This window comes from Mobula hypostoma, chromosome 10, assembly GCF_963921235.1.
Source record: "Mobula hypostoma chromosome 10, sMobHyp1.1, whole genome shotgun sequence".
Lineage (NCBI taxonomy): Eukaryota > Metazoa > Chordata > Chondrichthyes > Myliobatiformes > Myliobatidae > Mobula > Mobula hypostoma.
Genome location: NC_086106.1, coordinates 27,157,631 through 27,180,213, shown reverse-complemented (window position 1 = coordinate 27,180,213; position 22,583 = coordinate 27,157,631). Strand labels below are relative to the sequence as shown.

Sequence of the window (22,583 nt, the reverse complement as noted above, 5' to 3'; positions counted from 1 at the left end):
GACATACATCAAAGTTGCTGGTGAACGCAGCAGACCAAGCAGCATCTATAGAAAGAGGTGCAGTCGACGTTTCAGGCCGAGACCCTTCGTCAGGACTAACTGAAGGAAGAGTGAGTAAGGGATTTGAAAGTTGGAGGGGGAGGGGGAGATCCAAAATGATAGGAGAAGACAGGAGGGGAGGGATAGAGCCGAGAGCTGGACAGGTGATAGGCAAAAGGGGATACGAGAGGATCATGGGACAGGACGTCCGGGAAGAAAGACGGGGGGGGGGTGACCCAGAGGATGGGCAAGAGGTATATTCAGAGGGACAGAGGGAGAAAAAGGAGAGTGAGAGAAAGAATGTGTGCATAAAAATGAGTAACAGATGGGGTACGAGGGGAAGGTGGAGCCTTAGCGGAAGTTAGAGAAGTCGATGTTCATGCCATCAGGTTGGAGGCTACCCAGACGGAATATAAGGTGTTGTTCCTCCAACCTGAGTGTGGCTTCATCTCCACAGTAGAGGAGGCCGTGGACAGACATGTCAGAATGGGAATGGGATGTGGAATTAAAATGTGTGGCCACTGGGAGATCCTGCTTTCTCTGGCGGACAGAGCGTAGATGTTCAGCAAAGCGGCTCCCAGTCAGCGTCGGGTCTCACCAATATATAAAAGGCCACATCGGGAGCACCGGACGCAGTATATCACCCCAGTCGACTCACAGGTGAAGTGATGCCTCACCTGGAAGGACTGTTTGGGGCCCTGAATGATGGTAAGGGAGGAAGTGTAAGGGCATGTGTAGCACTTGTTCCGCTTACACGGATAAGTGCCAGGAGGGAGATCAGTGGTGAGGGATGGGGGGCGGGGGGGGGGGGACGAATGGACAAGGGAGTTGTGTAGGGAGCGATCCCTGCGGAATGCAGAGATGGGGGGGGAGGGAAAGATGTGCTTAGTGGTGGGATCCCGTTGGAGGTGGCGGAAGTTACGGAGAATAATATGTTGGACCCGGAGGCTGGTGGGGTGGTAGGTGAGGACCAGGGGAACCCTATTCCTAGTGGGGTGGTGGGAGGATGGAGTGAGAGCAGATGTACGTGAAATGGGGGAGATACGTTTAAGAGCAGAGTTGATAGTGGAGGAAGGGAAGCCCCTTTCTTTAAAAAAGGAAGACATCTCCCTCGTCCTAGAATGAAAAGCCTCATCCTGAGAGCAGATGCGGCGGAGACGGAGGAATTCCGAGAAGGGGATGGCGTTTTTGCAAGAGACAGGGTGAGAAGAGGAATAGTCCAGATAGCTGTGAGAGTCAGTAGGCTTATAGTAGACATCAGCGGATAAGCTGTCTCCAGAGACAGAGACAGAAAGATCTAGAAAGGGGAGGGAGGTGTCGGAAATGGACCAGGTAAACTTGAGGGCAGGGTGAAAGTTGGAGGCAAAGTTAATAAAGTCAACGAGTTCTGCATGCGTGCAGGAAGCAGCGCCAATGCAGTCGTCGATGTAGCGAAGGAAAAGTGGGGGACAGATACCAGAATAGGCACGGAACATAGATTGTTCCACAAACCCAACAAAAAGGCAGGCATAGCTAGGACCCATACGGGTGCCCATAGCTACACCTTTAGTTTGGAGGAAATGGGAGGAGCCAGAGGAGAAATTATTAAGAGTAAGGACTAATTCCGCTAGACGGAGCAGAGTGGTGGTAGAGGGGAACTGATTAGGTCTGGAATCCAAAAAGAAGCGTAGAGCTTTGAGACCTTCCTGATGGGGGATGGAAGTATATAAGGACTGGACATCCATGGTGAAAATAAAGCGGTGGGGGCCAGGGAACTTAAAATCATCGAAAAGTTTAAGAGCGTGAGATGTGTCACGAACATAGGTCGGAAGGGATTGAACAAGGGGTGATAAAACAGTGTCGAGGTATAAGTTTAAAGGGAAAATTAGGGGGGGGCTTCTTAAGACAGAGACTGGTGGGAGTATGGAATGAGCTGCCAGACGAGGTGGTAAATGCGAGTTCTTTTATAACATTTAAGAATAAATTGGACAGATACATGGATGGGAGGTGTATGGAGGGATATGGTCCGCGTGCAGGTCAGTGGGACTGGGCAGAAAATGGTTCGGCACACCCAAGAAGGGCCAAAATGCCTGTTACTGTGCTGTAGTTTCTATGGTTTCTATGGACAAGGATTGGAGATTTCTGTATCACGGGGACAGGTGTGCGGTGCACAAAAAAGAATGGGTTGCACTTGAATCCCAGGGGCCCAAGATCCTGGCGGGAAGGTTTGTTAAGGATATTAGTGAGCGTTCAAACTACAGTTTCCTGGGGTGGATCGAAACTGAAGTGACAAAAGAAAGGGGGTTTAGTTCACAAATAGAGAAAGCTTTGCAGGTGATAGAGAAGGGACGCGGTCAGACGGATGGTTTGAGATGTGTCTATTTTAATTCAAGGAGCATTATGAACAAAGCGGATGAGCTTAGAGCGTGAATCAGCTCTTGGAGCTATGATGCTGTGGCCATTATAGACACTTGGATTGTACAAGGGCAGAAATGGCTACTTCAACTGCCAGGCTTCAGATGCTTCAGAAAGGACAGGGACTGAGGCAAAAGAAGTGTAGGCGTGGCACTGTTGATCAGGGATAGTGTCACGGCTGGAGAAAAGGAGGAAGACATGGAGGGGTTGTCTGCGGAGTCTGTGTGGAAGAAAGTTAGGAACAGCAAGGGGTCAATAACTCTACAGGGTGTTTTTTTTTAGACCAGCCAATAGTAACATGGACATCGAGGAGCACAGAAGGAGGCAGGTTCAGTGAAGGTGTAGTAATTACAGGGCTATTGCGGTGGGAGATTTTAATTTCCGAAATATTGATTGGCATCATCAATGCGTGAGTTGTTTTGATCCGGTGGAGTTGGTTACGTGTAATCAGGATGTTTTTTTTAAAACACAGAATGTAGGTAAACCTACGAGAGGAACGGCTGTATTTGATCTGCTTTTGGGAAAGGAACCCGGTTATGTGTCAGGTCTCTCAGTGGGAGTACATTTTGGAGATAGTGATCGCAATTCTATCTCCTTTACTATAGCAATGGAGAGTGATAGGAAGAGACAAGTTATGGAAACGTTTAAATGGAGTTGGAGGAAATATGAGGTTAGATATGAGGCAGGGACTTGGACGCCTAAATTGGAAACAGATGATCTCAGGGAAACGTAAGGAAGAAATGTGGCAAATATTCAGGGAATATTTCCGTGGCCTTCTGAAAAGGTACGTTCCAATAAGACAGGGAAAGGATGGTAGGATACAGGAACCCTGGTGTACAAAGGCGGTTGTAAATCTAGTCAAGAAGAAAAGAAGATCTAGGAGAGGTTAAAATATTGGGGAATCATAGAGATCTAGAAGATTATAAGGCTAGCAAGAAGGAGCTTAAGAATTAAATTAGGGGAACCAGAAGGGGCATTGAGAAGGCCTTTGCGGACAGTATTAAGGAAAACCCCAAGGCATTCTAGAAGAATGTGAAGAGCAAGATGATAAGACATGAGAGCATAGGACCAATCGAGTATGAATTTGGAAAAGTGTGTATGGAACCTGAGGAGACAGCAGAGGCACGTAATGAATACTTCATTCAGTATTCAATACGGAAAAGGATCTTGGCGATTGCAGGGATGACTTGCAGTGGACTGAAAAGCTTGAGCATGTAGATATTAAGGAATTAAGCTAGATAACTTGCAAATTAGCAAATTGGCTGTCAGCGGGCCCAGACGGATGTAACTCAGACTACTATGGGAAACGAGGGTGGGGACTGCCGAGATTCTGGCGATGATCTTTGCATCATCAATGAAGACGGGAGAGGTTCTGGAGGATTGAAGGGTTTCGCAAGTTGTTCCCTTGTTCAAGAAAGCGAGTAGAGTTAGCCGAGGAAATTATACGCCAGTGAATCTTACTTCAGTGGTTGCAAAGTTGATGGAGAATATCCTGAGAGGCAGGATTTATGTACATTTGCAGAGACATAATACGATTAGGAATATTCAATATGGCTTTGTCAAAGGGACGTCGCACCTTACGAGCCTGATTGAATTTTCTGAGGATGTGTCTAAACACATTGAGGAAGGTAGAGCCGTAGATGTAGTGAATATGGATTTCAGCAAGCCATTTCATAAAGTACCCCATGCAAAGCTTATTGAGAAAGTAAGGAGACATGGGATACAAGGGGACATTGCTGTGTGAAGACAGAACTGTGTTGCCACAGAAGGCTAAGAGTGGTTGTAGGTAGGTCATATTGTGCATGGAGGTCGGTGTCCAGTGGTGTGCCTCAAGTATCTGTTATGGGTCCACAACTCTTGGTAATTTTTATAAAAAAGTGACCTGAATGAGAAAATGGCTGGATGGGTTAGTAAATTTTCTGATGACACAAAGGTTGGGGGTGCTGTGGAGAGTGTGGAGAGCTGTCAGAGTTTACAGCGGGACATTGATAGGATGCAAAGCAGGGCTGAGGAGATGGATCCCAACCCAGTGAAGTGTGAGGTGGTTCATTTGGGTTGGTCAAACATAATGGCAGAGCATAGCATTGATGGTAAGACTCTTGGCAGTAAGGAGGATGATAGGAATCTTGGGGTCCGAGTACATAGGATGCTCAAATCTGCTATGCAAGTTGACTCTGTGGTTCAGAAGGCATACGGTGCATTATCCTTCATCAACTATGGGATTGAGTTTAAGAGCCAAGAGGTAATGTTGCAGCTCTATAGGACGCTGGTCCGAACCCACTTGGAGTACTGTGCTCAGTTCTGTTCGCTTCACTACAGGAAGTGGAAACTACAGAAACGGGTGCAGAGGAGATTTACAAGGATGTTTCCTGGATTGGGGAGCATGCTTTATGAGAATAGGTTGAGCGAACTGGGCCTTTTCTCTTTGGAGCGATGTACGATGACAGGTGAACTGAGAGATGTGTACAAGGTAATGAGATGCATTGATTCCGTGGATCGTCAGAGGCTTTTACCCAGGGTTGAAATGGCTTAAACGAGAGGGGATAGTTTTAAGGTGCTTGGAAGTAGGTACAAGGAGGATGTCAGGGATAAGTTTTGTTACGCAGAGAGTGGTGATGGCGTGGAATGGGCTGCCTGCGGCGCTGGTGGAGGCAGAAACAATAAAGCCTTTTAAGAGATTCCTGGATAGGTACATGGAGCCGAGAAAAAACAGGGCTATGGGTAAGTCTGTGTAGTTCTAAGGTGAGGACATGTTCCGCACAGCTTTGTGGGCAGAACATGTCTTTACCTTAGAACTACCTAGACTTACCCATAGCCCTGTTTTTTTTTCAGATACAGCACAATAAGTGCCTGTATTGTGCTGTAAGTTTACTCTGTTTCTGTGTTTTAATGATTGAGTACACAAAGGATAAAGTACATTGAAAAAAAAACAAAGACGATTTTCGAAAACAATGGTCCCATTCCTTAGCATACATATATATATATATATATATATATATATAACAAAGACACAGACAAACAAGTTTGGAAACATCTTTTGGGAACATAGATATTCGCGATATACTAATATTTCAGTCAAACTAACTTGGTTGAATTCAGACACATTTTCTCCTGTAAACATATCAGTTGCTGGTATTCGATATTATATTACGCATTTGTTCTACGATCATGCTTGAACGAAGAAACTTACGAGTCTGTTTGTCTAAAATAACCAAAGATAAACAGATCAGTGCCTTATACTTTATTTATACTTTAAAGCAAGTGCAGTGACTCTCAACAAATATACAGCTAATTTGCAAAATCGTTTTCCAAAGAGGGCTTTGCTATCTGCAAGCTGCTATCCATTTATATTTTAAAAGCTGAAGACGGACTTCCATTTGAAACCACAAGTTACAGAATGCAATATAGTTCGAGTTTACTTACAACTTTCCAATGCAGCTGCTATTGAGAAACCAAGCTTAGCAAACTTGAGATAAAACGAATATTTTCCACGTCACAGACTCCAATGGCATAGTTTCAGCCACATCTGCTGCTTTTGTGCTAAGGAATTGTCTATAATTATTAGGGACATTAAGGACACAAACTATTGAGCAGGGAAATTGAAATCCCAATGTTATCAACCATGCTATTTTGGCAAATTCCCAAAAGCTACCTGCTTATCGGCTCATTCCGACCCCGGAGGCCACAAGGAGGTCTTTGGCAGTTCTGGTCGCCTCATTACCGGAAGGATGTGGAAACTATAGAAAGGGTGCAGAGGAGATTCACAAGGACGTTGTCTGGATTAGGGAGCATGCCTTATGATACTAGGTCGAGTGAATGTGTTGTTATATTCCAGTTCCCGACTTTTGTGCACAACGGTACATTTTAGGTCTCTTCATTACTTCCGACAGCATCAACGTTTCTGGGCATATATTCACATTCAGAATCTGAAACTTTGGGCCCTGAACCAAATCGTTAGCAATGCATTTACCTATGTTATAACTATATCCTTACCATTACCGGGGTATTCCACAAACTTCAATGAGGAGATTACTACTCACGAGATCCTCTGCTTACTTCCTTTCTCGTTAACCGCCTTCTCAATTCAGAACAACATCCTTTATCCAATTTATGCCGCTGCTACTAATGCATATATGCTCTCTTTCTGATCCCACACGCCTCAAGAATGTAGTGTCATCGATCCAATATATCCCCGACATGACACCTGAGAGCAATATACTGTTTGGAAGCTTCGTGACCGTTCATCGAATCTGTTCCCAGAACCAATGAATCGTCTAATACTGTTGGTCTTTCCTCTCACATTTCCACTTAGCTACACAGCCGGAGTTAGTGCCAAAGACCTGACTACAATGATAGTCCTCTATATGTTTGCGAAAGTTAAAATAACATGTTGAGCACATTTTGTGATTATTGAGTGTTGTTCCTCTGTGGCCAAAGGAATGGAACAATCCATGAGCTGTCTCTGAAAATTATTTATTTTGTTTTTGTTGCACAAGTGCACTGGATGCCAGAATACACGAAGAGAGTCGTGGTTAAAGAAACCGAACATGTGACATAATTCATGGAAAAAAATTGACTTATGTGTGCATGTTATAAAGATTTAATGAATAACATTAAAGTTGCAGTGATGAACATTCCAGCTTTAAAACACGAATTCAGTCCATGGCTTTGCTAACTTCAAATGGTGGTACATTCTTGCATGTTATCGCAGATGTGAATAGTTCAGTAAGAAAAATCCGCTCCTTCCTATTTTCGAGTGATCACTTCACCTGTGAAAACAAGAGAAATAGAGAAGGCACAAATGCAGTAATGGCCTGAGATTTTAGCCCCCGCAAGATGTTAACGTCATCGACATTTAGTCATCATCTCCAAATGCAGGAAAAGATAAGTGAACTAAATGTTCTCACCTTCACTAAAGTTAGGGCAGCGCTGTAGGAAATACTCAGGAAGAATAAGATGATGAATGTGGAAGCAGTCGTCCATAAGTTCTCTGTGTCTTCCCCATAGTCTTCAATCCGGATGTCTTCTGCAAAATCTACCGAGAGCAGAAATGACATGCATTCAGGTTGTTGTCCACTGCAAGATCTGATTTATTTCTTATTTTGCTTAATTTTAACACGATATAGTTGTATTTACACAATTAATTTCCCATGAAATTTCAGTTTCAATGTAATCATTACCAAAAATTGCTGACAACAATTATAAAGTGATTTCTGAATTGCAGTGAAAATGCACGAGTTGTTAAATTTATAAAATTCTTATTCTTGTATTTGTATAACATTGTGTATAAGAGTTAACTCCGGTTATTTGTGAGCTGTTGTTGTTGTCCGCAAGGGTTCATTGGTTTATTACGTTTGATAATATTAGTTTTCAAGATTCACACCTGAGAAATCTTTGACACAATTTCATGGGCAGAAATAGAGAAAGAAATAAGGCTGACAAAACTTTATGATTTAAAATAGATATTAGAGAGAATTTGTAAAATATTGCGATTTGGATAATGTATTTGCTAATATAAGTTAGTGAGATTTCATGTATACTATCAAATGTTTATGTTGCTGCTGTAAGACTCAGTCCGAAATCCATCTGTGGGGAATTGCGCTGAAGTATTTATTTTAGTGTAGGCTAATGTGAATATTGGTATTTTTTTCATAGAGTTGCGTGCTTCTATATTTATTCACCGACGTCTCTCTGTACGTGCGCATGTACAACTACTGGTCGCCTTGTTTACGTGTTTCCAGACATGTCCGCTGAACCGATAGTGCCTCCAGTTTGTCAATTTATGAATTTCCTCTCAAATTTATCTGTTGAGTTGCAACAAATGTGGTAATTTTGGTTGTGTGTATGTTATGATTAAGAGATTACGGACACGATTATCTGTTGTATTAATGAAATTTTAAAATTAGGATTTCGATAACCCTAATGCTGATGTAAGCTTAAACATACTTATGTATATGTCTCAACCAAGGTTTCTATGCTTGCATTTTACTGAAGTTTCATTCACTGATGTGTAATAAAAGAGGATAGTGAAATAATGAATGATAGAAACCTATATAGACATATTCTCTCTCCTACACTTGCCAGAAAGTCATGTTAAAAGAAAAGTGGTCAATCAGACTAATCTAATCAGAGAGCTGATCTTACATTGACCGAGTTGGTACTTGAATCTTGCCCTAGATCCTTACTTAAGTTTCATATATTTTGCCTCCACAGATCAACTACTACTATGATACAGACGAGCACATTTACTCAGTAGAAAATTAAATGCGCGAGCTTGAGATTCCTCCCAGAAAGGATCCCTCGACATTTTGTTCTCAACTATTGGCCCATTTTCTTTAATTTATATACCTTGGTTATATATTCATGAAAACGAATTGTTAATGGTTACTCTGCTCCAGACTTACATAGCAATGTCGTATATTCACTTTTATGCACAATTTAGGAATACAGTATTCTCCCTGTTTATTGATAAATATGTATTTACGTGCTTGCTAGTGACTGCGTCCAAGTTCAGAGGTATTTGAGTGATGTGCAGGTGTGCGTCGTTGTCCTGCTCTTGAAACCACAATTCTGCGACTGCCGTGTTGTGCATATATTTCAGTTGTTGCAAAGAGCATTTTAGGAAACGTTCGCCTCAAGAACTTGGCGCCCCTTTGAGTGTACTCTTTATAATCAGGCCAGGATGATCATTTATCTGATTCCGACCGTGTGTGTTTTTTTTTGAATCCAGAAGTGCCTTTGCATTCTATTGTATGTATGGGAAACTCGTCACTGTATAGTGCAAAAATTGTGAGCTACTCTCGGGTTGCAAAATGTGTTACACTTTTTCCCAGGACCGATTTTCACTGCAAAGCGCAATGACTGACGCTATTCTACCGTTGTGAATCTCAATGGGACGCGAGAAAACGGAAATAGGTAGTCCCAGCACTCTGGATCTAAATCTGGAGAAATTGTGTTCAAACGTGTATTGTAATCCTCTGCTGACGGAGGTATAATTTGTCTTATAACACCTGGTGTATTAGGGTCCATGTTTAAAAAAACTCGAAACCCTCTAAGGCCCTATTTTTTCAAACTTCGGAAAACATTAAGTGCTCTTGGGGACAGTTCAAAATTTGCTGGAAAAATATTTATTGATATTTATTTAAACATTTAACTCAAATGGTAAAATTATCACTGACAATAATCGACAGTATCCAACAGTACAAGGGATACGTTGACAAAACTGGGTTTACCACTGGACCGATTAACGGTTCTTGAGATGATCTTCATCGGGAGGGTTTCATGTGCCACAACACAGGAGAAAGAAGCACCTCGAGACCATTGTTCCGAACGAACAGACAACAGGCTGTACATGAAGAATGAATTGTTGCCGTTCTCTGCCGCAACTGCGGTATTCGTGTAGTTACGTGAATCCACCCGCGTGTCATCGACCGTCCACGTGACGAAAATCTCCCGAGGCGAGAACCCTCTCACTAAGCAGGTGAGGATGACGGTGTTCTCTGTGAACTCTTCACTTGTTGGCGGAAGGAGGACAGAGACGGATGGTTCCTGAGGATGTTCAGCTGCATAAAAACGGGGAGAGGAATTATTATACCGGGAAAATGAGATGAAATGGTGATAGTTTAGACGAGCAGAAATGGTGATTTGGCAGAAATATTAAAAGTATACAGCATTTCACTTCTGTGATTGTTTTCAGTATTCGAGCTTGTGCTTTGGGACAAGAAGAAGCTGTCACGGAAGACAGTATCCCTTTCCTGTATCAGGTTTTTAAGTACCTGGGGCGCATTACGAGAGTATTTGACCCCTCAGATGAATGTTAATCTTTCTGCCACTTGGTTCTGTGCTGACAGTTTAACCATATACTTTGATAGCATTCTTTATCTTTTGGGACACGGGAATTAATCCCGGGGGAACCAATTTCCCCCAGGAGTAATGAAGTATGACTATGACTATGACTATGACCATGACTATGACTCTGGGAATCGTTCAGTTATCCAGGTCAGATGAATTAAACTTTCTGAGTTCCTTGATGTGTCACTGAACATATTCGCAAAGGGTAAAACTAAGTAAAGCTTTCATTGGAAGATTGTTCCTGCGACGTGGTAAACGACAGCTAAGAGATGATGAAAGAGGAAGGTGTCGGAGAAAGGAGTTTGAATATTCATGAAGTGATAAGCTAAGCAAAGCGGATATCAGCAAGTTCATCCGATGTATCTGGTTTCCTGCACGTCTTACACTCCGACTGAATAGCATGGAAGAACAGCTCATATTCCGACGATGGTGTCAGCAGATCAGGCAGAGTCTACAGTGAGGAGTAAGAAGCCAACTTTGTATGTCGAGACTCTCCAGCCGGGCTATTTCCGCAGATATTGGCAACCTGCTGAGTGGTCTCCACCATTTGTTTTGATTAACCCAAAGAAAAAGTGAAGCAGTGCCGCCCCCCGCCCCAAATACATACGTTACCAACCCCAGCTTACGTTTTTCCTTGCGGATGTATGCTCTTTTTGGTGTCGGCATTTCCTCGTGGCTAACCACGCATTCGAATAAGTCCCCACTCAGCCAAGCTTGTGTCGAAATATTCAGTTGGCTGATCACTCTATGGGGGGGATCTTCTTGCTGGTGGGCAGTCTCTGTTTTCAACACATTCTCTCCTCGCCTCCAGGACACTTGGACGCCGTAAGGCGCATTAGTGATGACGCAGGTTAAGGTGACCCTCGCCTCCAGTAAGACCTGCTCCACTGGTGGTGGTTCAATTGTTACTTGTACAGCTTCGCATGTTTCTATGGAAAATGAACATCAGTTAGGAATCCAGAACTGAATCGGAAATATAACATTAATCTTTTGAGATTGAAATAGGGCAAGAATATTTCCGATCTCTCGGTCTCTGGACTGTTCCCAGAGAGCGTCTATGAACAACTCTAATGTCACTGATCAGATGCCTACATTATGAACAAAATAATATGCTGTTCTGTGTTTGTCCTAATGTCAATGAAGTTCTAACTTTGGACTGGCGTCGACACTAACAGTGACATGTAGACTTTCGCCGGAGAGGTCTCTTACCTGGAGTTTCGCTGATATTTCGGCTTTGCATGTAATCTTTGTGCGTAACCTGGCAGGTATAGACAGAGCCTGCGAACCATTCCGTCGCCGTGAAAGTCACCTGGCTTGTCGCTGAGAAGTTCCCATTCATGTCAAAAGCAGGGGAGGTGATGACGCCGGAATTCACCTGCTGTCCATTTTTCAGCCAGGTCACGGTGAATTCCGCCGGTTGGAAGTCGGTCAGAGAACAGACTGCAGTCCCTTGTCTGCTCTTCTTAATATCTTCAGGGGTGTTCACGGAGATAACAACGTTTGGATGATGCACTTGAGGTAAATAAATGTATTTGAAATTGGTTTTAATATGTGAAACAGTTAATCATCGATGATTGCACAACACAAGCAAGAAACGAAATCAATTGAATTTTTCTTTCTTCCGACGTAATATCTGCACATGCCACACCATATTCTAGTAAACAGCTGTAGTACAAATAGGCATTTAGTTGTGGAGAGTTGAAAATATTGTCCATACAATGCATTTTCCCGTCTCCATGATTGTGGGCTCCCCACTCCACCCCCGCAAGGCCCTTAAGAAGGCCGTTTCAAATGTGCAATGGGGTAGAGAATTCAACATTTCAGTTATCTTTGGAGAGATAATCTCCTGTCCCTACCGGGGAAGGGGTGGCCACAGAGGTGTAACAGGGGATGGGTTGCAGATATGTGGAGAACTGTAATCTTTTATTGGAAAGATTGTCCTGTATAAAGGGGATGTGTTCAACCAGAAGTCATAGGGGTTGTTTTTTCAGAGCTGTTGGGTAGGGTTAACTAATGTTCGCTGGGGCTGGGCAGAGAGAGTGTAAAGAGACTAAGAGGAAAGATAGTCTATTGAATAGGTTGAAACGTAATGGATTCTCATGAAAAAGTATGATATAATCAGATCATGCATCAGATCTTGGAAAAAGAGATGATGTTGCAATTACAGAGAGTAATCTGCCACAAGGGCAGAAATGGCTGCTGTATTTTTTTCAAAAGGGAGAGAGAGGGAGTTAAAAGAGGTGGGGGAGCAGCATTGGTGATGAGGGATTTTAACACAACTGCGTCTCGAATGAGGCCATGGAAAGACAGTTCACTAAGATTTTGTGAGAGAAGGTTTGAACAGAAATTATGCAACCACACTGTTGGATGTATTCTATTATCCCCACACAGGACGCAACAGAAGCACATGAGTAGGATGGGAGGCAGATTTTGAAACTTTGCAAACGTAACGGGCTTATTGTCGTGCACTCGAATGAAAGTTCTTAATATGGTTTGGGACTGTCCCAGTATAATATAATTTGATGGAGCAGAATGTGATAGATATATCCATGATAGATTGGTGATATAGTAAGAAGACATGTCAACTAGAGGAGATGACGTATTGTCTGGAACCTGTTGCTGAACCTTTTCAAGTGACAAGTCTCCGGTTGGGTAAGCATTTCATAGGTTGCAACTATGACTCCCTGACCAGTAGCATTGGACAAATATGAGTAGTCAGTGTATGCAAGTGTTGAACCGTAGGAGAGTCGAGTCTGATGTTGTCAGGAAGAACCTTGGCTCTGTAAATTGGAAAATGATATACTCATGGAAATATCGAATGGAAACCTCTTGGTAGTTTAAAGAACATCTGTAAAAGAGCTCAGGAAGGCTTGTCACATTGAAGCAAGGAACCGACAGATGTGTAAGGGAAGATGGATGATATGACGATGGAGCATTCAGTGAACAAAATGAAGAACACATCCATCAGAGTTTCGATGTAAAGTTCAGATAGGGCTCTTGAGATTTCTAAAGTCGGCAGGAAACGATTAAAGAAGGGTGTTACGAGTGCCAGATTGAGACATGAGAATGCTAGCCGAGTGGGATTAACGAATAATCCAAGACGTTCTGCCCACATAGGAATGACAGGTGGCTAAGCAATTCCAGTCCAGGGCCGGTCACGTATGAAATAGGAAACATATATGCAGTACCAGAGGAGGTAGAGCACCTATTTAAATAATGATAAAAAAAAATCCTTTAGTGTTGACGGGTAAAGTGGACAATGGCGAATGGGAAATCAGCATAGAACTGGCTATTCTGCCAGATAATATTAAGTTTGAAAAATTCAGTGCTGAAACCAAAAAAAAAAAAAAAAAAAATGGATACATGAATCAGATGGGCTGAAGGACAATGAAGGACAGGTATATACAATTTTACAAGAGGAATCAGTGGAAGATATAGCTACATTCTTGGCGGAGGACCGCCTCTGTCTGCAAATGGAACAGCAGTAATTGTTTGCTGCCATTAGTTTTCTTTCTCTCCCGCAGTTTAAACTTTGAATTTAAAATTTTGATTCTTGAAGAGAAATAATATGTCTATGTTTACGAGAAGTGGGAAGAATTTGACTGAACCCAGTGTTAAAGGTAATGGGAAAGGAAAGGTACAAAAGGATGATCTGATGAAATGCCATCGTGGGCTGGAAAATATAGTTCGGACACTGAATTCAATTAAAGATCAGAGTGAATCAATTAAAGTCCAACCGGAAAAGAATAGTAATGTAATGAAGTCATTTCTGGGAAAACTTAAAGACCTGGAAACTCAAGTTATTACACATGAAGAGGAATTGAGGATAACTAAGCAAAACTTGTCTGAAGCTACAACTCGTTTGGAAAGATATCAAAATAATATTATGGACCTGGAAACTAAGTCTCGCCGAAAGAATATACCAATTGTTGGGCTGCAAGAAGGAGCTGAAGATGGAGATTTAACTGCTTACTTAGGTAAACTTTTCCACACTTTATTTCCTAGCATTTTATTAAAGCCGCCTGCTATAGAAAGGGTACACAGGGAGTTTACTTCGAAATTGAAGTATACTAGTAAACCAAGATCTGTTCTGGTTTGCTTTCATCACTTTAAAATTAATGATCAAATAATGCGACAGGCAAGAAAACAGAGTGTTTTTAGATATATATCTTTGGGAGGGTTTAATTGCTTATGACATTATTAACAAGCAATTTTGAAAATTCAGCTGGGTCAAATATACTATTTTTTTTCTGTTTTATTATAGCTACACTTTTGGCAGTGGCTGTTATGTTCTCAATGGTCACAGGAGTACTACCAGAAAATTGTAGGCCAGCGAATATTATTCCTTTGATGGTGAATGTTGATTGGGATCATTACCAACATTGTCAGCAGTATTGTATGACATGGGGAATGATTGTCCAAACTAATGATTCTTTTTTCTTGAAAGAGAAGGCAAAAGTGGTTTGCGATTGCTTTCTACTGGCCAGGGACTTTACACGAGGACTGACACCAGCTATTATCAATACTCTTCAAAGATTGTCAATCTGGCTTCAGTGAGCGCCTAACCAGGACGTGCGACGGACGAGTTGCTCATATGTCAATCACCAATTGCTCTCACGGCTTCAGTTAACACTAATTGTGGGGCTAATCAGATGCTGCATCTTTCCCAATGGTAGCATTTAGGACAGCGGAGTGAACTTGCGCCTTATATCTGCTTTGGTCGAGACTTTTCTCCAACCTACCTCCCGTTGAGTGAGAGGTAAGAAGGAAAATGACTGAAGTACAACGTTTGAAGGCCCTGCAAATTGTAGAGACAGATACATTGGAAACATTTTAGAGAGTGTAATGCTCATGCATCAATAAAAATTGAGAGCTATATGGGATGAATGTGTTAGATTGATCTTGAAATGGTTGAAAACATGGGTGCAATAGATAGGCCTATTCTGCGCTGTACTCATCTCTGTGTTATATCCCGTGTCCTTTTGAAATAAATGGAAAGTGTCAGTAATTAAATTTATTGATGCTCACTTAGTTTTGAACACTGCACAGAGAGAAAAAAAATATTTGAAGTGTTTCAAATTCACGAGGCGCTTCGCGATTTCTGTAAAGTTCTTATTACTTTAGAGAGAGAAAAAAAGAATAACGAGTTTCTCGAACTTTCTGTGTTGCTCGCAAACGTTTGTCCTGAGAAAAAAAAAACTCACAGTTAAAAGCCTCTCTGTACAGTGGAGGTTCAAACAACTAGGTGTTATGTAAGAAGAGAGCTAAGATAATGATAAATGAACTTCAAATGTGTGCCACCCATTGTAATACATCTGTGGAAATAGGATCTAAATGTGCGTTACAAAATAGTATCTGGTCGTCTAAAGGCACCCTGCAGCTTGAATGTGGCTTGGTGAATAGAACCTTCAGAAGACGTCAATGTACATTCAGTACAATTAAAGCATATCTTGTCTTATTTTAGAACCTTACATTCTCTACATGACTTCTACCCACAGTTTATCCCAACACTAACCTCGCCATGGGATTTTAATTTTCTGGACTGAATCTTGATGCTGAACGACACAATAGATGGCGCTGCTCCTCGCTTGTGTCTCGGTGAGAATTAACCGGCTGCTGCGAGTGTAAGTTCCTTTCTTGTTGAACACAGATGGATAGGTGTTCACTCCTGTTGTGATTGTCGCTTCATCTGTCGTCCAGGACACGTTGATACCCACCGGAGAGTAATTCGTTGCCAAGCAGCCGAAGGTCAATGTTTCAGTGGCACTGGATTGCTCACATGAAAGGAGAGGGTAGACGGTGGGTTGGGACTCTGCCGCTGAAAGAACATGATCACATAAATAAATTAAATGTTTTGTTTTTGACTTATTCGATTCTCAAATAAATAGAACGTTTAGTACTCAGGAAATAATTTTCCAGGTTTGTGTTTGCCGACGCCGCCATAACGATATATTGTACTAAACAATCGGCATTGCTTTCAGATTTGTTCCAATCATAGCGAAATACAAATAGCATCTACCTACTTTGATGTGTTTGCCACAACTGAATACTCAAAGCATTCTCTGATCAACACGGCAGGAAAGATCTCCGTATCAGCATCAAGTCAATTTCACCTGTATAGGCCCGAGGTCTCGTTATCCTCGGAGGAAAACAGATTTTCACTTCATTTCCTTTCTGTTCCTTCCTACAATGATGTTCTGAACGCCCGCTGTAACGATGCCTGCACAATGATCAGCACAACGAACGGACAGACAGATATCTTGCAAATTTGGAGAAAAGAATCGTGGATTCTGCCATTTTAGAACTTCATGTTCTTCGTGTCAGTCAGCCATTTGAAAGTGAGAAATTATTTGGAAAAACAGTCGTAATTTAATTGGAGAACGTCACCTTGAGTGGGGACGATTTTGCCTTCCCTGTAATTCCGTGTGCTGATCGGCAAATCTATATATATATATATATATATATATACATACATACATATATACATACATACACACACATATATATATATATACACACACACACACACACACACACACACACACACACATATATATATACATATATTTGAAATTTTCAAAGCAGATAATATTGATCCAATGCTAATTTCTGGCGTGACGTGAAACGCCGGAGCACGCTGCAGCTTTATCTTTAACAATAAGATTAAATTCGATTCCGATAAACTAAGTATTATTGATTATATTAATCTTTTCAAAACATGCAGGCATATAAAAAAGAAGTCGCTAAGTGCTAAAGTGCTATTCCACGCAATTCAGCGTAGCATTCATCCAGAATGACCGTTGTCTCAATTAGTTAACTTTAAGGACATTCTCCAAACTTGCATATTTCACACAATGCAATCCTATGCACAAGTTTACTCTAAGGATTTGTAGTATTCACGAAATTCACTTATTTATGTCTTCAGAACCTTCCAAACATTTTTTTTGGAACGATCGGATGATACTAGTCGAGGAAATATTGCTAAAAGTTTCCTAATTATGGGCATGCCTTAGACTCGTGAGACCGTGGATTTTCGCCTTGGGAGGCTTTCCAGGGCGCAGGCCTGGGCAAGGTTGTAAGGAAGACCGGCAGTTACCCATGCTGCAAGTCTCCCCTCTCCACGCCAATGATGTTGTCCAACGGAAGGGCACTAGGGCCGATACAGCTTGGCACCGGTTTCGACGCAGAGCAATGTGTGGTTAAGTGCCTTGTTCAAGGACACAACACATTGCCTCAGCCAAGGCTCCAACTAGCGACCTTCAGATGGCCTTAAGCACTTGGCCGCGCGCCAACATGTTTCCGAGCTAAATCTGATCTCTATAAAACTGGCACACAGTTTGCAAAGATTGCAATTGTGAGATTTAAATGAACACTCTCGCAACAGTATGCAACAGAGAACTACGAAGATTGCAAACTTTCTCAGAAAGCATCCTGCACAAGTAAATCTGTTAGCAAATGTTCACGTTATCAAGTCATACAGAGCACGACAGCAGACTGCGCCGCAGTTACACGTTTTTTTCAGTCCTGTCGGATTCGAGACCGGAGCTACTCCTCTCGAAGTCCAGTGCAGATGTCACTACACCTCCGGTCGGCACAGGCACACCGTATTAGAATAGCATAGATATTCCTACAGATGTCAATGACGAAATTTCGGTTTGTCGATTTGAATTGTAATGGTTTACACACAGAGTGGTATGTCCGTGGATTACTCTACCAATTGAAATAGGAAGGAGAAACAGATGAGCGACATTTAATAAACTACTAGAAACCACATAGATAGAGGAAAAATCTCGAGTGCTGTACAGCAATTTAGGTTGATAGGAGAGCAGGTGAAGAAGTCTGCACAATTTTGTGGGCCGAATGGCCTGCTCTGTGCCGTAGTGCTCAAATTTCCCAGTCTTATATATTTGAAGTATTTCTGGTAATCCAATAGACTTTAATTTTTAGCTTAAAGACCCTTCAGTCACACCTCCAATCAAAGTATTGTTAAGATGAAATACCAAAAATGTTTCTCCCTCCGTCCATGTTGCATGATCCACATATTAAAAAAAAATTCATACTTCATTCAGTGTTAGACATTTACCTTCTGCAGTTTTAAATGTTCATACTTAAGCTAATATTTTAAATAGGAATATTTAAATCAACAACATATGAACAATATATTAATTGTGCTTTTGGGGTCATCTCATGTGACAATTTATAAAGTAGAAACACTTGCTGCTTCTCTTATCGAATGATCAAAACCCGCAATAGAATCCACAATACTGCTCGCAGTTATTAAACAATTCCACTCATGACCAGATCTTAAAATTGAACCTTCGAAACAATTTCATTGCAATGACCTTGAGAAGATTATTTATTCAATATCACTGATTTATCTGCAGTTTACAACTTGTTATTGGTTAAGGTTTCCATGTCACATAATTTGAAATTATTAGTAATGATTTTCCTAGTTTGTGGTTGATGAAACTCGGATTTTTTTTCCCATATATGATTCACTTAATATATGCTGGTGTTTGAATCAATGGGTAGTAATACGATTCCGCCGTATAACTTACACTTTTCAAAATATAGCTATTTTAACTACAATTTGTCGTGTTTCTTTTTGTCCTCTAGGTAAAAAGATAGATCAATACAAGTTACCTACATCTGATAAAAACAAAACCAAAAAAAATCAAATACATATGCTTCGGATTAATCAGTAAGATTATATGACCATAAGGTGTATCAGATGTTTCAGATCATTTGGGCCATAACTTCTGCATTGCCTAACGATTTTGCTATTTTAAGCCCATTTTACTACCTCCTCATAATCCCCAGTTACACTATTCCCAGGCGCCGCTCGCAACCCTATATAACAACTGATTTCGCAGAATCCATATTTCATACAGAAAGAAACTACTTCTCATTCATGATCTTATGGTCTTATTGTCTAATTTGAAATCCAATGATGCTGCCTTTTAACTATCGGATACAAGTTTTTCCTCCATTCGAAAACATGTTCTGCACATCGATTTTATCCAGGTCTTTGTAAACAAAAGTTGTCTTACAACTTAAAAAGCCTCAAGGCAGTGAGAGGAACGAGAACACGCATTCCCTGAGATAACGCTAAATATCCGACAATACTTGAATTATTATTCCATGGATCGCTTCATAAATATCAAGATTTTGTTCTTACTGTGATATTACTTCTAGCTGCAGCACCACGATAAATCAATTTAGATAGATGCATATATTTTCGAGTCTGTGATTCTTGAAGTTCTGCAGTTTTTGGTTAGAAAAAAAAACAACTTCCCCTCTTCAAGCCATGTTGGGAGCTGGTTCACTGGTCGATAATGCAATTCCACTAATGAATGCATATGTTCATAAACGAGGTTCAATTATACTCTCATTCGTGTTCTGTTTTATTCTCCGTAGATGGGAGAAATAGATTGAAATGGAATATCTTCCATTGAACAGGACGGACATATATTGTTCAGGTTTATCAAAGCTGCAATTCCAAAAAAACTGAGAGCATCGGGGTGTTGAAAAGGAGATAGGCTATTATTTAATTCAGCAAATGAGTACTAAATCACGAATAGTTTAGTATTTAAGCTGAATTCCACAATCTCTATGCGGCAGTATCACAAATTATTTCACAAAGAGATATTAATCGAAAGTTCAATTGAAGCCAAAACATAATCAGAGGAAAGAGTAATCAAAATCACAAACTAAATATGGAATTAAATTTCAGTTGGAACACTTTTTGAAAAAAAAATTGCTTCTTACCGGTTGTCACCGTCAACATGGTGCCTCCTCCCCAGTAATCAAGATTGTCACAGTGTTATATTCCCTCGTCTGCATCACACAATTACCAGCTCTGTGAATAAGAGACAAAAGTTCGACATTGTGCATATATTCATAATCCAAAAAAATTGAAACCAGTTTTGATGATTAGAAAACGTGTTCGTTAAAAAAAAAGCTTTTTAACCGATAGAAGATAAGGTAATACTGTATTTCAGACCTGCTGCCGAAATATGACGAGACTTCTTGACAGATAAATGATGAATATATCCAGGCTGGTTCATTAGGACTAATTAGTGTTTTGTGCACAAGTAGAATAAGTACATCAAGACTTATACAGAAATATCGAATGAAAGAAGGAAAGAAAACAACTAAAGCACACAATTAGCGATCAGAAGGTTTTTGTATTGGAGGCACACACTGTGCCATCCATATATACACAGTGAGACAAACCCCGACAAATAATCTGCAGCTTGTCCGCTAATGTTGTCATTTCGCATCCTATGCATAGATGACTTCGCTTTGATGTAACATCACGACAATTTTTTTGATTTTGTTGGTTTTTTTTTTATCGATATATATACAAATGTCCACATCGATTTATTTCAATGTCCATTCGGCAACCTCTTCTGCTGTGCTGGTGTGGTCAAAAAGCAGTAGACTACCTGTTCAGGTTTTTGTACGGGAAATGCGCTGTTTACAGCACAGTGTACCCACTATATACGCACAGTGAGACAGACCGTAACAAAAAACAGCAGACACTAAAACGCGCAAGTTTCTCTTGAAATAGGCTTTGAATCTATTTTACGTTATCCAACAGTTCACAAAGAGGATCGAATTTAAATACAACCCATCATTTCTCTCTCCCTGCACCGTTCACATTGGATCAAATGAAATGTTCTTCTCCACAATTATGAACAGCTGATGTCAAAGAGGAGAAACAGGAATAAAATGTCACATCAGTGCATTTGATATTAGGTGTGATACTGCGAATAAATCATTGAGGAGCATGTGTACATATTTTATGTCCTGCTATGGTTGCAAATAGAATAATTAATCACTGATAGGTTATGATAGAAAATATAGTGTTTCATCTCACCGTAATTGTACAGGCTAGACTCTTGTTCGCCGCACTGTGTCTCTCGCACAGTAATAGACAGCGGTATCGTCCGTTTGTAGCTGGGTCACATCAACGGTGAACATATTGTTTGTGGAGTCTTTGGACGGAGTGAATCTGTTCCGGATCCCCGGGGCGTAATACTGGTATGAAGAACTGTGGTATGCAAGGAGCCATTCCAGCCCCTGTCCGGTGACCTGACGGACCAAGCTCATATAGTAGCTGCTGAGAGCAAACCCGCTGGTTTTACAGGTGAGCTTCACTGATCCTCCGGGTGTGGCTGTCTCCGCCGCGGGCTGAGTTAACACGACATCGGAATGGACACCTGTAGGTTAAATACAAAGAAAGAAAACTGAAAATCAATTTTCAGACAGTGATCTTGTCTTTAGAATTTATAACGTAAAACTGAACGCAATGGAAGATTGACTGAATCAGAGAAAGTTAGAAATATTTCCAACCCAATCTACGCACGGGTTAATAAAGTCAGGAACACGCCGAATAAAGGCAGCGATTTCATCCTCCTGACGATTTCAAACGGAGCGACTCTGCACAGCACTTGACGGCATCCGACTGCGGGGAATTTGAACTGTGGAGCGATGGCTGATATTTAAGCAACCAAGTACCTGGGCGCGATTGTGGGCGGAGCCTGTGGGCTGAGAGGTCTATTTGCGTAAGCGATGTTACACCACCCACAGCACAATCAGCTTGAGTCACACCTTCAAAGCTGGTAGCAATTAAAAATAAACGCAACGACAACACTTAACATTTAACAGTCTTCTGCCACGCGATTCACGGCTATCATGATTATTATCCCACTTATTGATATAAATATCGGTGTTCCAGATCATGAATAGCATAACGTTTTTGAAAAAGATCAATCCACTGTGATTTTCAAGTTCAGAACATATCTCAGTAATTTCGAGCTACTGATGCTGACAGTTATTCTGAGTAAGATAAATATGAATGCCCGAAGTATGTGATCGGTGATGGCGAATTAATTTGTTATATTTGCCACGTGTGGAAAATGAAACAAATGCAGACGCATTGCAACAGCTATTCTTTTATTGTTATTTCCCTTCTTCATCTATATGTTAATGATGTGGCTCAAATCTGCAAATACCTCATACCCGACTGTAAGAGAGTTTGGATTTACTTAATTAGGTAACATATAGATCAGGTCAACTGTGCTTTTTTTGCGCAGCAAGGTATTTGGAAAGGTATACTTTGATTCATACCTCCTACAGACCTTAAGACGTTTTGTCCACTTTTAAATGCAACTTAATAAACACCAATGGTTAAAAATGTCATTGTCAAAGATGCAATTTGAATGATCTTGGGGTGTCTAACACGAACACTTGCAGAAGTGACTGCATGGACGGACCTCGGTTCGAAAGTCAAT

At 41.2% G+C, this 22,583-nt stretch overlaps 1 gene segment (V, D, J or C); it reads right to left on the bottom strand.

Annotated features, from left to right (window-relative positions):
- Positions 1-7,042: 7,042 nt before the first annotated feature.
- On the bottom strand, positions 7,043-21,756 carry LOC134352462 (Ig heavy chain C region, membrane-bound form-like). The segment is given in 9 exon segments: positions 7,043-7,202; positions 7,341-7,468; positions 9,666-9,995; positions 10,911-11,213; positions 11,494-11,796; positions 15,800-16,102; positions 20,053-20,104; positions 21,187-21,509; positions 21,656-21,756. Coding segments are annotated over 9 exon segments (1,797 nt in total).
- Between the last annotated feature and the right edge of the window lie 827 nt (positions 21,757-22,583).